A 14,624-nucleotide genomic window follows, 5' to 3' on the forward strand; every position below is an offset into this window, starting at 1 on the left:
TGGGCTTCAAAAGAGAGTATGGTAAATCAATGGCACACAACTGCTTTGGATTTTCTTTTTCTCCTTCTAGAAATTCATGAGTATTTATATGTACATGAGCTCACGAGTCATCCGAATACTCTGAATTCTGGGTACTCCTGAACCACAAACTCCGTGGCTCTCTAGTCAATTGATTTTTTGCTGGGTCTGTTTCTGTATATAAACATGGGAATGGCAGTCCTTACATTGCCATATTTATGTTTTATAGGGGTCACAGAGATAGTTGAGGAAAACTCAGTTAAGATTTGTTTGCGCAGTATTTTCAAAACAAGGAATTACAGGAATGGCAAATTATTAACTTTTGTAGACAAGATTTATGTATAACTAAGATAAAAATATTATTTTCTTATTCCTTTATAGGTGTCTATATATATATTTTACAACTAGTTTAAGAGGAAGCTATCCAGAACTTTTTTTTTTTTTCCAAAAAGTAAGAATGGCTCCCAAAGGGATAAAAGAAGCAAAAAGCCCTTATTTGATTTATTTCTAATAAGGCCCTTCAAAACTTCATTTTTCATTACTTGAAAAAAAAAAAAAAAAAGATGTACACAACACTCCTAACCTCCTGTTATGACAGTTTATGTTTCCTATCCAGCTTATTTAACTCAAATGCCTGGGAAATAGACACGATTACCACCTTATGGAATGCTACTTAACTTTAAATGCTCCCTTCTGAATAGAAATCCACTTTATCTTCTCAGAGTTATTCCAGTTTCTCAGGAATTATTTCCTCTATAGGCTCCTGAAAAGCTCTTGTTTCATCATTTAAAAATTTCAACTAACAATTGTTCAGAAATATCTTTTATTAGAACAAAGGCAATTCCCATACAGTGGATTCTGTTCACAAGAGCTTGTACAAAGGAGCTGCATACTATGCCCATATACAGCTTTAATCATTCACTCTTTCAGCTGTTATCAATTTAAAACCAATGAAACTCCCACACTGAGTCCATTTGAGCAGTCAATTTTAATATCTTGGGGCATCTGTAGTTATTCTGAATTGGCTGCAAAAGCAGAACTAACAAGTTAAGCTCTAACCATAAGTCTACATCAGGCTGGTAAACCATACATCAAACACAGACAGTTAGTCAATACTGTTGTATGAAAAACCAACAAGCATTTTTAAGAAGAGCAATATATTCATAATATGTTTGGGGGTATGGTTTACATTACACATCCCTGATATCTGCACGTTAAACTTTCTATTTAAGATGGTGTGTGTGGGGGGGGGTGACAGCTTTGCACATGGTTATAAAATGAGACACCAGAAGAGGAGGGAATGGACATTTGCAAGTTGTATAATATAAAATGACAATTACAGCTGCAATGAATTGCTTGTTCTGGTGAGCTTCAAGTTTTCCCCCAGCCCGACAGAGCTACTTTTTTTTTGGAGTAGCTCTCGCAGGCTGCAGCAAAGCCACTAATTCTGAGCTGCAGAAATCTAGTCTATGGGAGACAATACTTCTGGAAAAGAAACAATTAAAACAAAGTCACTAAAGCCACATCCTCACTGAGAATGCCATTCTTTAACTGTTTTTGGTGTACAGGGATGAGATGTGGCCACACTTGGAAGGAACTAATTCTACAATGTTTTTTATTAAAAAGAACTGGGAAGGGAAAAGCTCAAATTCTGACATGAGAGGAGAAGGTATAATGGAGTAACACCCAATTTTTTAGAAATGTGAAATATGTAATTCAGTGCCATCCAGGAGCAAAGTTAACTCTATCATATCTGGATTTTAACTGCTGGACTACCAGGGCTTTGCACTGACATCTAAGTTGCTGGTTTTCTTTGTATCTGTTTGAATGCTGGGAGGGAAAAGGGAGGAAGAGAATGAAAAGTCAAAAAAAAAAGAGAGGAATGTACAGAAAGAGGGATAGAACAGTAAGCACCACAACCATGAATTTTTTGAAGGGGGAAGGGATGTGCCTGGAAAGGGCCATATTGTGAAAGGTGACTTCTCCTAGCTGTTCAATCTGTAGGGTCAGACATATTAAGTCAGACATGAAAATGATGCTGATCCCAGTCTGGAGCTCCAAATAATGCCACAGAGCTTTTACAGTAAGTGGGCCAGGTCCTCAGCTGACTGAAGTCAGTGAGGTTGTCAATGGAACTTGCTTGATTTATGCAAGCTGGGAATCTTGCCAGTCCTTTTAAATTGGAGATTTACTATGTATCGTTGATCTGTGGTGGTCATCAATTTGAAAAAAAAAAAAATTAAAAAAATTACATTTGTGAATACTTACTGTTAAGTGGCATATGAGCTACCAGATTTGTTTCACATGCTCAGAAAAAAAGGAAAATAAAGAGGACTGCAGACACTGGTCTCTTGAAAGAAATGATGGTGTTTTACTGGGGACAAGAACTCATTTTGAGCGTTCACTGTACTCCTCAAAACAGGTCTCCAAAAATGAGCTGTTTAAAAAATCTCTGAATGGTTTCTGGCCATCATGTCAAAGGAAAAAAAAAATCACTTTGGCCAGTGTTTGGCTATCCACAGGGTTTGGGAAAGGTACTTGCAAAAGGCCCTGTGGTGGTTAAAGAGAAAAAGAAGTATTCTTGTGAGCCAGTGTCCCTGCAAGTCATAGGAAACACTTCCTAACACTCCCTAAGTTTTTATGGGCACCAGATCACTTGCTACATTCCTGCAGATCCCAGAAGAATTACTGAACACACCAAAGGTAGATCTTAACTTTTTTTAAATTCTCATGAGTGTTCCACTCACTACATTGAAGTACTCCAAGGTCCACTGAGACATCTGAGACAATAAAGACTTTTCTCTTCTCTAGAAATGAAACGGTTGGTGATCTCTGTGTTGCTATCTGCACAACCACCAACATATGTTGAGCCCTGTCCTATAGGCTATCAAGCCAAATCACAGCTAGTTCCTTTCACTAGCAATTGAGTGGCTTTTTTTTTTCATCTTGAAACACTTGTAACCATTCCAATTTTTATGCTGTTTTGGTTTTTGCCTTAACTCATGCAATACATTCAGCGACGTTCCTTTGGTGTCTAGCTTTTGGGGGAAAAAAATCCACCCCCAAAAAACTAGATTAATTTCTTGCCAACTGCATAGCTGCATTTTCCTCATTTCCCACAGTGTCATTTATGCTAATTTGTTACTCATGCTTTTCTCCATTTACTGAAAGTGTATTTTGTGATAGTCTATTACCAACACAGCCACCATAGCTTTAAAGTCACAACTTCACTGAAGTTTCTTGGGGGTTTTTTTTGGTGGACTAGAAAGGCTCAGAAATGAGGAAGTTAACAGGCCAATATCAAGTTGAAGGTTGGCAATTCATTTTGGGTAATATTAAATCATGACAAAGCTCAAACATAAAAGATCAAAGTTCAATTATGGACTATAAAGTCATTTTAAAAGGGGAGATTTATACATTATTTTTCTAGCATATTAGTGCAGATTCTGTAAATTCTGAGAATATTTCAGTCCTGAGGAACTGAGGACCCCTGCCCTAGCATATAAATTTGGACACAGTTATTCTCAAAATAACACTGCTATAAAGGCAGACATGGAACATGCCTCTTATTTATTGTTTGTAGCTTTGTGTGTGCGTGTGGCTGTGTAGACACAAGTCTGCAGATGGACACGTGCATATTACACAAAAATACTGGGGTGCATATCATCCCAAAAAACTACTCCAAGTGCTTCTAGAGCAAAGATACTTTGTGTAAGCATGAGCGAGGTGGAAGGAGAAGGACTGACGGTCTTCATTAGAGCTCTCCCTGGAGCATGGAAAGCCCCAGTCACCAGCTCATCACAATGAATGGAGCCAATGTGTTGTTCCCATTCTGGCTTCTTTTACGCAAAGGACTAGAAAGCAAATGGGACAGCAAGGACAAAAATAACTTCTTGTCATGTGCAGCGTCAGCGCGTCTCCATTTTCAGATCAACATGCAACTAACATTTGCACTTGGGTCTGCTACCTTCCCCTGTCTGATTATTATCATCCTATTTCTTATTCTTCTCATTTGTTAACTACCTACTTTACTTACTGCGTGGATATTTGCTGCATCCTACTTAAATGAAGTTAAGAGTTAACTGACAATCACAGAATTTCTAGATTTTCTGATAACAGTGTTGGCAGAACAAAGTACCCCAGGAGATCAAACTGCTATTTAATTTTGAAGCCTGCATTCCCAAATTTGGTTAATGCAGAGAAACTTGCTGAGTCTTCTGGCCAAGTGTGTACACATCAGTGACTAACAGAGCACAGAACTGTGTTTAAGTGAACTTAGCACCTTAAAATGTATTTACTCATGACTATAATTTACGTGTTAAATTTATTGGAGTTTTGGTTCCAGTGTGACATACAATGTAAAAAATCAATATAGATTTGAGAGCTTTATAGTGCCCCTGGCAAATATGAATAGCACTTGATGAAAAGTGAAGGTTTTCATAGCACCTACAGTGCCACTGCATTGGGGTAATTAACACCACACGCTTCACAGATATTTATATCAGTTCTTCACCAGCACACAGAACAGCTCTTTGTCAGAAACTCGGTACCAAAATGTCCTGCAAGGCTTTAGACACACTTTTATTACAAGCCCCTATTTTAAGGGATTTGCAATCCTGACAGAAGTATTTCCCTATGGGAGAAAAGTTAGTATGCGTGTTCTCAGAGCTGGAGGAATTTTTCCTTGTAAATTTGGTTAATTTTTTTTTTTTTTTTCCCCTTAAGAAACGAGCAAATAAATAGTTTTGAGGGTTTTTTGCAACCATTGAAGTTACCTTTAGGAAAATAAATAGATGCATCCTAAAATACAAAAGTTGGCAAGCGTTTGATTTTTAATCTGGGTGGTGACATTTTGTGAGTTAAGAGTATTCAAATGTGAGCCTAAAAATTAACACTTAAAAGTGGTCTCTGTATAAACACTGCAACTGCATTTTCATAACATTTTAACAGATTAAGGGATAAACTCTGGTGAAGACAATGAAGGAACCTTATCAAATAAGCATTTCACATAGACTTACTGTAGATTGGAATTAAGCCGTGCTAACGAATCCTGCCTCATTTGCATGGCCAAAACCTAATCCTAATGAAGCTTCATGGTAGATAACTAACACGTTTTCATCATGGTAACATTAGTTTGGTAATAAAACCACGCTGGGTACCAATTCTGAATTACTGTGTCACAAATCATGCATCTTTGTTACCCATGGAAGGGTATCCCAGGTAGAACCAAGTTATGTTTATGAATCAAGAGCTTAAAGCAGCTGTAGCCAAAACCAAATGCATCTGGCTTTCCTAGAGAGATATATTAGGGGCTGGATTTGAGTTATGCTAATGAATCTGGATTTGTTAGCAGGGATCACATCTGATCCCTATGTAACACCACAGGAGATTCATCAGCCACACTTTATTAAACTAAAAAAAACCCCCTCCTTAAACCCAGAAATTAAAAGACTATAAATCACTCATCTATTACTGTAATAACTGAAACAAACTAATATGATGCATTCAAATCCCACCCTCAACCCACAGAGTACTTCAAAGAGGCAAACCCCTCCAATGGATTGAAATCAGATACTATGAATGTGTAAGGACAGACCCTGGAAGTATGATGTATGAGTGTGTACACCTCACACACATACATTTATGTATAAATGACATATTTTTAAAGTGTCTGTGGCAGTTAGAAGCAGAAGCCCATCACTAAGGCACATGATGACTTCATATAATGAAGACTTCCTTACGGTAAGCAACATTGCACTGAACGTTTCTGCATGCATCTAAAACATAAGAACTTAATTAATAAAATCTTCTCTTCAGACATGGGCCCAGCTGGTCTCTAACTCTTGTGACTGCTTTAGCTTTGCTGGCTGGGGTCAATCTCTTGGCTCAGGACAGACAATTTTAATACACACCAGCAACACCCCTTGCCATTTTTGACACACCACTGGAAAACTCACAGTCTGGAGACTGACAGGGGCTGCTGGCAAAATGCCTCTTTCTAGTCAATTTGCATGTGCAGTTGTGGGTTTCACACATAATAATTTGGGAGTGCGTAAATTTTTAAAGCATTATTCCAGACAATATTTTAAAACATGGCTTTGCTTGATTATTAGTGGTCAGAATGCTACTGCCTTCAAGTAAACTACCACCTTCTTTGCAAAACGCTTGCTCCTTGGACAAACTAACAAACACGTTTTATCAATGAAACCTTTTTTAAGGATATGTGAAAATGATGGCTGACCAACTGAGCAAGAAACTGGAGTAGGAAAAAGTCAAAGTATTTATTATGCACTGGCATGTATTTTAAATTGTTAAAAGTGTATTTTGCTGGCGAGTGAGAAAAATAATGAGAGAAGACAGCAGAAACTATCCCAGTCTGCCCTAGAAAACAAACCAGTCAGCACAGCATCTGAAGTTCCTATTTTGGATTCTAAAATATTGAACTATATAATTATTCTTCTCTTAAAAAGAAATGGAGTTGAGCAGCATGCTGCTTTGTAATGTGCATGGTGAGTGCCTGTTAAATGGAGGGGTTTCTACCACCTGGACACCAAAGCAGAAAAGTGGAAGCAGCAGTCAGATGGCACAGAGACAAATATAACCGTAAATTGATTTCTTTCTTTACAGTTCAGCAGTGTAAGTTTTATGAGATACAGCAACAAAACTATATCTAAGAAATATTTGTCCAATGCACTCACACATTTAACTGAGAATGAAAAATTAATTTATGAATTTTTACTCCAAAAAAGTATATAAGAGTGAACACACCTTTAATAAGTCCTTTTTCTTGCAGCGTTTTCAAGGAGGGTCTTCGGGAGATGAACTTCTTTAATCTGCTTTTAACTCGGTTTCTGTCATTTGTGTCAGAGGCACTGTAGTTCAGTCTGAAAACTAAAGGAAATCAAAAGAATAAGCCTCAGTGAAATGATATCTTTTAACTAATAGTAGTTTGCTCAGATACCCTTAGAAAATAATAGCCACGGCTACCCTAGTAAAATGATGTGGCAGGTCAGCATTGTGGCTGGTTGGATACTACAGAACATCTGATTAATACATTTGTGAATAAACATGATGAGTTCACTCTGCTGGGTATTCACAGAGTTGTATTATTTATTGCCCATAAGCATTTGGATGGTGACCAGTTTACTCATGAAATGTTCACGAATCCCACCAGTTTCACATGGATGGTTCTTCAAAGGAAACTCTGGACTCAAAGTGTGCTATGCACTATTAGCTATACACTACTTGTTAGGAGAAAGGATGGATGGTTACACCACTAGTGAAGGACTGAATTCTCTTGCCAAGATGGATTAAGCGTTATATATATATTTAATGTAGTTATAGAAAACATGGCTATCTGCCATGAAATGTGTGCAAGATGCATTAATTTATGGAAAGAAAAGTATTCCCGTCCTAATGATTTTATTATATTTAGGCATTTACCAAGTTGAGACACATTTTGAGCTCAATTTATTCCTGCTCTGTGTCAAAAAGACACAGAACCCAGCTGCAGAAAATCCCCTGGAGGAAGTTTCAAAGGCATAAATCTAACTTCTTCTCTGCTGAGGTGCTTACAGGGCACCACCATAGCTCTCAAAATAGGCAGTGTGAATAGGAAGGAGAATCTCAGCGCTGGAGGCTGGGTGCTCCAGAAGCAGCATGGGAAGACTTTCTCCAAAGGTTTCGCTGAACACACAGATTTTTAAAGTTTTCTAACAAACCATTGGAGCCTCGTCACCCTTGAATAAACCTTATCTGTGTTTTGGGCTCTCTCACCCTGCCCATTCCCCCAAAAGCTGAGCAGGAATATGAGGCAGCCAGAGCTGTATAGCCTTCCCTGGCAAGGGCTTCCAGCTGAGACAGTGGTGGCTTTCACTTTCTGAGGAAGGAAAAGCCTTCCATCTTCAACTGAAAATAGATAAATAAATAAAAATCAATCAATCGACCCAGCAAATCGCCATTCTCCACCAGCTGAACTTGCAGGAGTTGGTCCACTGTCCCTCCAACAAAGTTTCTAAGTAGTGCCCTCAATAGTTTAGCTGTGGTTACAGAAATATTCCCTGATCTCCCCATCCAGGTTGAACCTCCTCTGTAGTGCAGTGATCTTTGTAGAGGGAAACCAAAGGAAGAGAAAGAGAGCAAAAAGAAAATGAAAATCGGTATTATTGGGCTTTTTTGTAGCAAGAAGTTTGGCATAAATTATGAACAGCACCAGAATATTTAAAGGTGCTCAATTATAAAACAATAGCAAGCTAAAATAACTGGTTAAGCAACAGTAACAACCCTGGAATATTGTGGTTTACATTACAAATCTGATTTTAACAGCCAAACTTATAAAATGGTTTACGCGTTGCTGTTGTCAAGGGAGAAAAACTTGCCAAATTGTTCATTTTAAGTAAATAGAACATGGCCAATTAAGGAAAGCAATATTTAAACACATGCCTGTGAGGATCAGAGCATAGTTTGCTTCTGATTTCACTACTGATTTTAACAGAAGAGTGCTCCATTTTCCCACAGCACTAAAATGACCCCACACATACTTCCACAAACTAGTAATCACACAGGACAAATAAAAGGACACTTTACTGGAAAATACACAGCTTGCTACAATAATCCATCACTTATGAAAAATAGAATTCACATTTTTTTAATGGTAGCATTCTTGGAGTGATGTATCATAGAATATAAAGATTAGCATTCAATTGATGGTTGGTGCTTTTTTAACATTATAGTGGAGGACTTTTTGTTCGAAATTGAGCAATCGTTGGCAGGGACAAGCTAAAATTCCAAGTCACTTGGCTGTGCTATAAAAAGAACAACAAATGGATGTTTCTAATTCTGCATCTTAGTGGTACTTTGAAACAGTGAAGTGAATTGTATTTCGTTTGGGGACTCTCTTGTTGCTTTGGGTCATTCTGTCCATAGCGATTCATATTTAGGTTTGCTTCTTCCTGACTTACAGTGAAGCTTCCCCAGTGAAGATGATGCAGGAGTGAAAACATCTCTAAGTCAGTTAAGATGCCCACTACATTTCCCATTCTTCAGGATTCTGAAGCATTTTTATGGCCACTTGAACTACATGCTTAACTCTAAGTATGCACCAGATATTTTAGTTGAAGTGAACGTGGTGATACTGTGAATGGTTGGAGAAGGCAACTATGATTTGACAACAGAGTAAAGATTTTCCTGTTCAAAAAGATGTATTAACCCAGCTGGAAGTTTTACACCTGAAACAGATTATGGTGTTAAAACTACCTCTAGAGGTAGGAATAATTGTTGTCATGGATACTTTTGCATGTTCTATGTTGAACTGTCTAGCTCATAGCTCAAGACAGCAGCAAAGCTAATTTTGATTAATTTCTTATTTTATTCTATTAAACAAGTGTGAGTTTGCAGAGGGAAACTGCAAGCCTCCCAGAAATTCAAGGGTTCAGGTAACACGTGCCAAAACCAAGCTTAGCCAGTCATATTCTTTTTGGGATCTCATTAGGAAACACTTCTTCTCTTGCTAAATCATTCTTCTCATGATACCCAACATTAAAATGACTTTGCAATTACATTTGGAAATACAAAGAGGATGAAATGTTACTTTCAAGAGAAAAAAATGTAGTTACAAAACTCAAAATGCACAATAAATATTTTTTGAAGTACCTTCCTATTGAAATTTCAGGTTCTGGATTTGGCCAGAAGAATCCTCCATGAAGGAGAGGAGGATTCAAGAAACGTAAAAAGTGGAAAACAGTTCCATACAGAAGTAAAACAGGACACTTAAGGATCTAAGTATAAATCGATATGAAATAAAATCTACTACTTGTTCCCTGGCATAAACTGCATTGATGTGCTATTTTATTCCAATATTACCTATTATGCCTTCAATTTCTGACGATACACTGACATAACCACATACATTCTTCAAAATCAACACAGAAGGATAACCCCCCTCCCTTTGCACAGACTCCTCAATTAAGTATTTCTTATATTGCACCAAGAGGTTCTGAGACAGAAAAAGGCACATGCTTGCTCTTGTTGGGCCAGGGCCCTTTAAAGTACAAGTAGAGGGGAACCCAACAGAGGTCAATATTATGCTAAATTTCTTCTGCCAGTGCAAGTGGCTGCAAGGACACTTCAATCCAGCAGCAAAGACATAACCTGAATACTGGATGACTTTCACTTTTGGGTGGAAACAAAGTCAGACCCTCAGGTCTAGAAAATAATTTCTGATTACTTTGGTCACTTTCTTAGGTCTATATTTATTCCACAGGGGGGAAAGATATTCATAGATACATGAACAAAAATTGCAAGATCTTTTCCTCAGATAAATGACTTTAGCATTAAGCTGTATTAAATCACAACAGTTCATCACATTAGGGAAGTGTAATACAGATTGGGTGCAAAAAGAAAACAGTATAAATGCATCATTAGGCATGAAAGAAAGAACAAACACATCTTTGGCCCTTATGTTAGATAGCACTGATTTAACATCAGCTGGATTAGGAAGGAGAACTATAGATTAAAATCCCCGCAAAAAAAATTACATCAAGATAAAACTGACCTGCCTTTTTATAGGATTTATAGAAATCCTGTGAATAGTTATTCAATGCCACAAATCTAACCTTTGTATTTCTAATAACACATTAAAAACAGGAGCATCATGCAAAAAACACAAAGTAAAGGCTATACAAGAGCTTTTAAAAAGAAGACAGGTGGAAGGAAAGAATTACTGCATTACCTCCAAATCACAGAGTTCTGCAGAAACAGCAGCACCAGAGTCAATGGAAGGTTTTGAGATGTACAGATGAAGAATTGTTTGCTGTAACTTAATGCAGTCAGTTGTATATATGATGCAATGAGAACAAATATAATTTAAGAAGGATTAAACAGTGGCTAACACAGTTGCAAGGTGAAGTTACAAAAGCCTTTCTTGAGGGCTATGGTCTGGCCACAACTAAAAGAATGAGGAAAAGCTCTAACCTTTTCAGGGCAAGGATCAAAAACGTTATGCCATTACTTACTGTGAATTTAGTCATACACCTAGACAATATGTTTCTAGCAGACTGTTTTTTTTTCCTGGCTGTGATGTTCTGGGCAGAGCCTGAATGATTCAGAAAGTAAAATGTTTTAATATGTTCTAAGCAGCTCCCTATTTTATTGGCAGGATTTTGTAACTCCATATAAGATGACTTCACATTCCTTCCAGTGACTTCTATTTCAATCTTAATTTACAAAACACTTACACATAATCCCAAGAGTTTACCTATTATTAATTCCTGCCAGGTACAGTATATCTGAACACTTCTAATGTCTTGAAAGCATTGGTTTTTGAAGAACTATCCATTAATGACTTTGTGAACTGTGACAATGGATATTGACAGTGCTTGTCAGACTAAAGCACTATTGATTGTCTCACATCATGTGTATAGCAAAACCAATTTCTCCCAAGTAGCTCTTCCTAACTGAAATACATTATTATGGTGCCTATCTGTTTGATATAACACCCAAAATTATTGTATGTAATTCATTTGGGTGGAAAGGGCTCATATAGAATGAAGAGCAGCCGTGGGAGTAGATAAGGCATTAAGAGATTCAAGTAGCTTTACATTAGTATCTTCTCTTCCATTAGCCTGGTTCTGCAGGAAAAAAACAACCACCACCAACACACAGCTAGTCTGGACTGTGCCATTTTTTTAATATTCTTGAGGACTTCAAAATTTGGGGGAGTTCTTAGAAATGGAAATGACTTTTAGCATAAAGATAACTCCCATAACCTGAGAGCTAAGAATTTTTTTTACCGTGGAATACTAGAAGTGACAAGTTTGACCATTCAAAATACAGAACACACTGACCAAAATCCTAGGTGCAGCTTTCTTAAATACATATAAACAGATCCACGGACTTAAATGTGATCTCTGATGTCTTAAACTAGTAATTTTCTTAAGTGCTTCATAGACTCAAATCTAGAGTCCTCAGCAGGATCTTGAAGAACTGAATCAAAGCTAGGATGGCAAAAGGGGAGGTAGAAGTTGGTCCCTATGTCTTTGGATATGTCAGTCTAACAGCAGAACTATCACATATGTGTGAAAATATTAAAGCAATTAATTAGTTAATTAATCAGTTTCAAGTAATGGGAATGCTTAATTGCCCAGTGTCTCACCCTCCTGAAGAAATGTATCTTAACATGCATGCAGAGGCCTATGGCTGTGCCTGCATTCCAGGAGACACTGTAGTTCAAGACTATATAATGACTCATGACTTTAAGTTTTATTTCATTTCATTGGAACTCAGAATTCAACATTCTTTTCAGATATGTTCAGCCTGCAGTGGATGTGAAATTACTGCTAGTCCTTTAGGGAATGAGCAACATGCACTGTCACCTGTACAAATGATCGTTTTTTAAATCAGCACCCAAGTTTCAAGAGTAACAAAACCAAGTCCCTGCCTCCTTCCTTCCCTTTGCGATCCTCTGAGGTGCAGTCAATAAAGCCTGCTCACTAAGGATAAAAAAATTCACTTCACCTACTTTATTGAGCTAAAGATTTTTGTCATCCTATTCTATCCCTTAGTGAAATTCCTGGGCAGGTCTCATGAGTTAACCCCACACTATAATTACTGTATCACTTTTTGTTAAAGAGTAAAATCAGAGACAGACACGTGGTCTATTTATAGGTTTTACAAAAAATGATCAGTGGGTAAAATGCAGGAATCAAGCATTGTCCCTAATCCCTATGTTTATGGTAATCTTTAAAATAACAGATTTTATGCCTATAGAGCATAGATCCAAGACCTGCAGCATCAGGCAACAAAATGGGTATCACTGGGCAGGAGTTGCTATGAAGATTTTGTGTGCGTGGGCACCAAAGGACCTGAAGTCATTCAGGCTGATGCTCTTAAAACAGATAACTGCCACTGAAAGTGTATCTGCATTTCCGAATGTGTATGAAGCAAGCTTAGAAATACACAATAGGAAAAAGAAAACTGTGATTAGATAGCACATATAATTTTTCTGTAGTATGACAACCTAACAACTTAAGTGCTCAGCAGTATCATTACACTTTGTGAAATTTGTGTGCATTAGCAGTAAAGATTCGAGAAAATGACTATATAATTCATATTCTGCATCACATTCTGATGCATTTAAACTTGTTTTAAAAATTTTGTCCCCCACTAATAATAAATTGTGTGTTAAATATCACCACATATTTACATTGTGAAGCAAACTGGCACCACCCTCCTTCCCCCTCCTTTCCTTGGTGGTATTTGTACCATAAATATTTAGAAAAGTAAAGCAATAGTTCTGAGTATGCATTGGATTATTAGAGAAGATCATACCAAACTAACCTGGTATCTTTCTTTAATAATTTTTGTTTTGTTTTGTGTTTTTTTTAGAAAAGGAAATTGCAATAGACCGACTCTATCTGGACTTCAGTTGTGTTTGATATGATGCCAAATGGGAAATTATTAGTTAAACTAGAGAAGACGGAGAGAACTAAAACAATAACTGTGAAGTGACTAAATAAGGTTTTAAAATGAGCTTTCCTGAAAGGAGTACTACTGTCTGAAGGACAGTTACCAGTGCAAGTCCTTAAATATTCTTGGAACTGATCTTTGTGTTTTCATTAATGACTTCAACAGAAAAAGCAGGAGCATTCAAAAAAAAAACAACTTGTTAGTGACTCAAGGCTGGGAAGCATCATCAGTTCAGACAAGAATCAAGATACCAGATAGACATCTTAGTGACTTGGAGACTGGAGAAGCCAGATTAGACCTAATACTACACAGTGCCTGGGCAGGGAAGGATTAATACAAAGTAATTCTCTCCTATGAGTGTGTAACCTTGGACACTCGTATGAGAGAGATGGGAATTCATGCCAGGAAAGGTACAGGCAGTGACCATGAGAAGTACAAGGAGAACAAGCTGCTGAGCTTTCAAAAAGCAGATGGGGAGCTTGGCACGTTTGGCCACCTAGAAAATGGCTAAGACAGGCTGTGATTGTTCTCTACCAATTACTGGTGGGGGTGGGAAAAGGAGCAGGAGACGAGAAGAGGACAGCAGGGAGGGAGAAGAGCTGTTTAAACTGAAGAACAATGTTGGCACAAGAATAAATGAGTATAAACTGGCCATAATATGAAGTTCTAAAACACCCTTTCAAAGAAGTCATGGTGGCAAATAAAACTAAAAGAATTTAAGATGAAGCTTAATAAATTTCTGAAAGGGGACATAGAACATGGTACCTTGTGACAGGAGGAACTGGACTAGATCACCAAGGACATGCCAAGCCTTTCTTTCCACAATTTTTTTGGTATTGTCACAATATTAGAAATGCAATTATACACACTTAACTTGAATATAAAAACCACAATGCCAGAAATCAATGTGTTCATTTTATTCATACAGTATGACCAGTTTATGTTCATCTAATGTAAAACATGTGGGACTTGGAAGCAATCTGCTGCAGTACACAAAGTCAGGCTATTCAGGCTCTAGGAAGAGAGAGTACAGAGTGCTTGGGAAGGGGAAACTGGTGTCTCCGAGCCCATGTCAAGGATTAGAACTCTTGACACAGTCATTTTGCAAAAAAAATAGCTGCAGTTCCTTATCCTCTTGCACT

At 37.5% G+C, this 14,624-nt stretch overlaps 1 protein-coding gene across 5 annotated transcripts in view; it reads right to left on the minus strand.

Annotated features, from left to right (window-relative positions):
* Positions 1–14,624, minus strand: part of ARHGAP15 (Rho GTPase activating protein 15) — a 333,818-nt gene that overhangs the window by 132,490 nt on the left and 186,704 nt on the right. For all 5 annotated transcript variants that reach the window (XM_051622745.1, XM_051622748.1, XM_051622746.1 and 2 more), the window contains one exon: positions 6,787–6,909. In XM_051622745.1, the coding sequence (XP_051478705.1) occupies positions 6,787–6,909 (123 nt within the window). The remainder of the gene's footprint in view (positions 1–6,786; positions 6,910–14,624) is intronic.

Source organism: Apus apus, chromosome 6 (genome assembly GCF_020740795.1).
Source record: "Apus apus isolate bApuApu2 chromosome 6, bApuApu2.pri.cur, whole genome shotgun sequence".
NCBI classification, from domain to species: Eukaryota; Metazoa; Chordata; class Aves; order Apodiformes; family Apodidae; genus Apus; species Apus apus.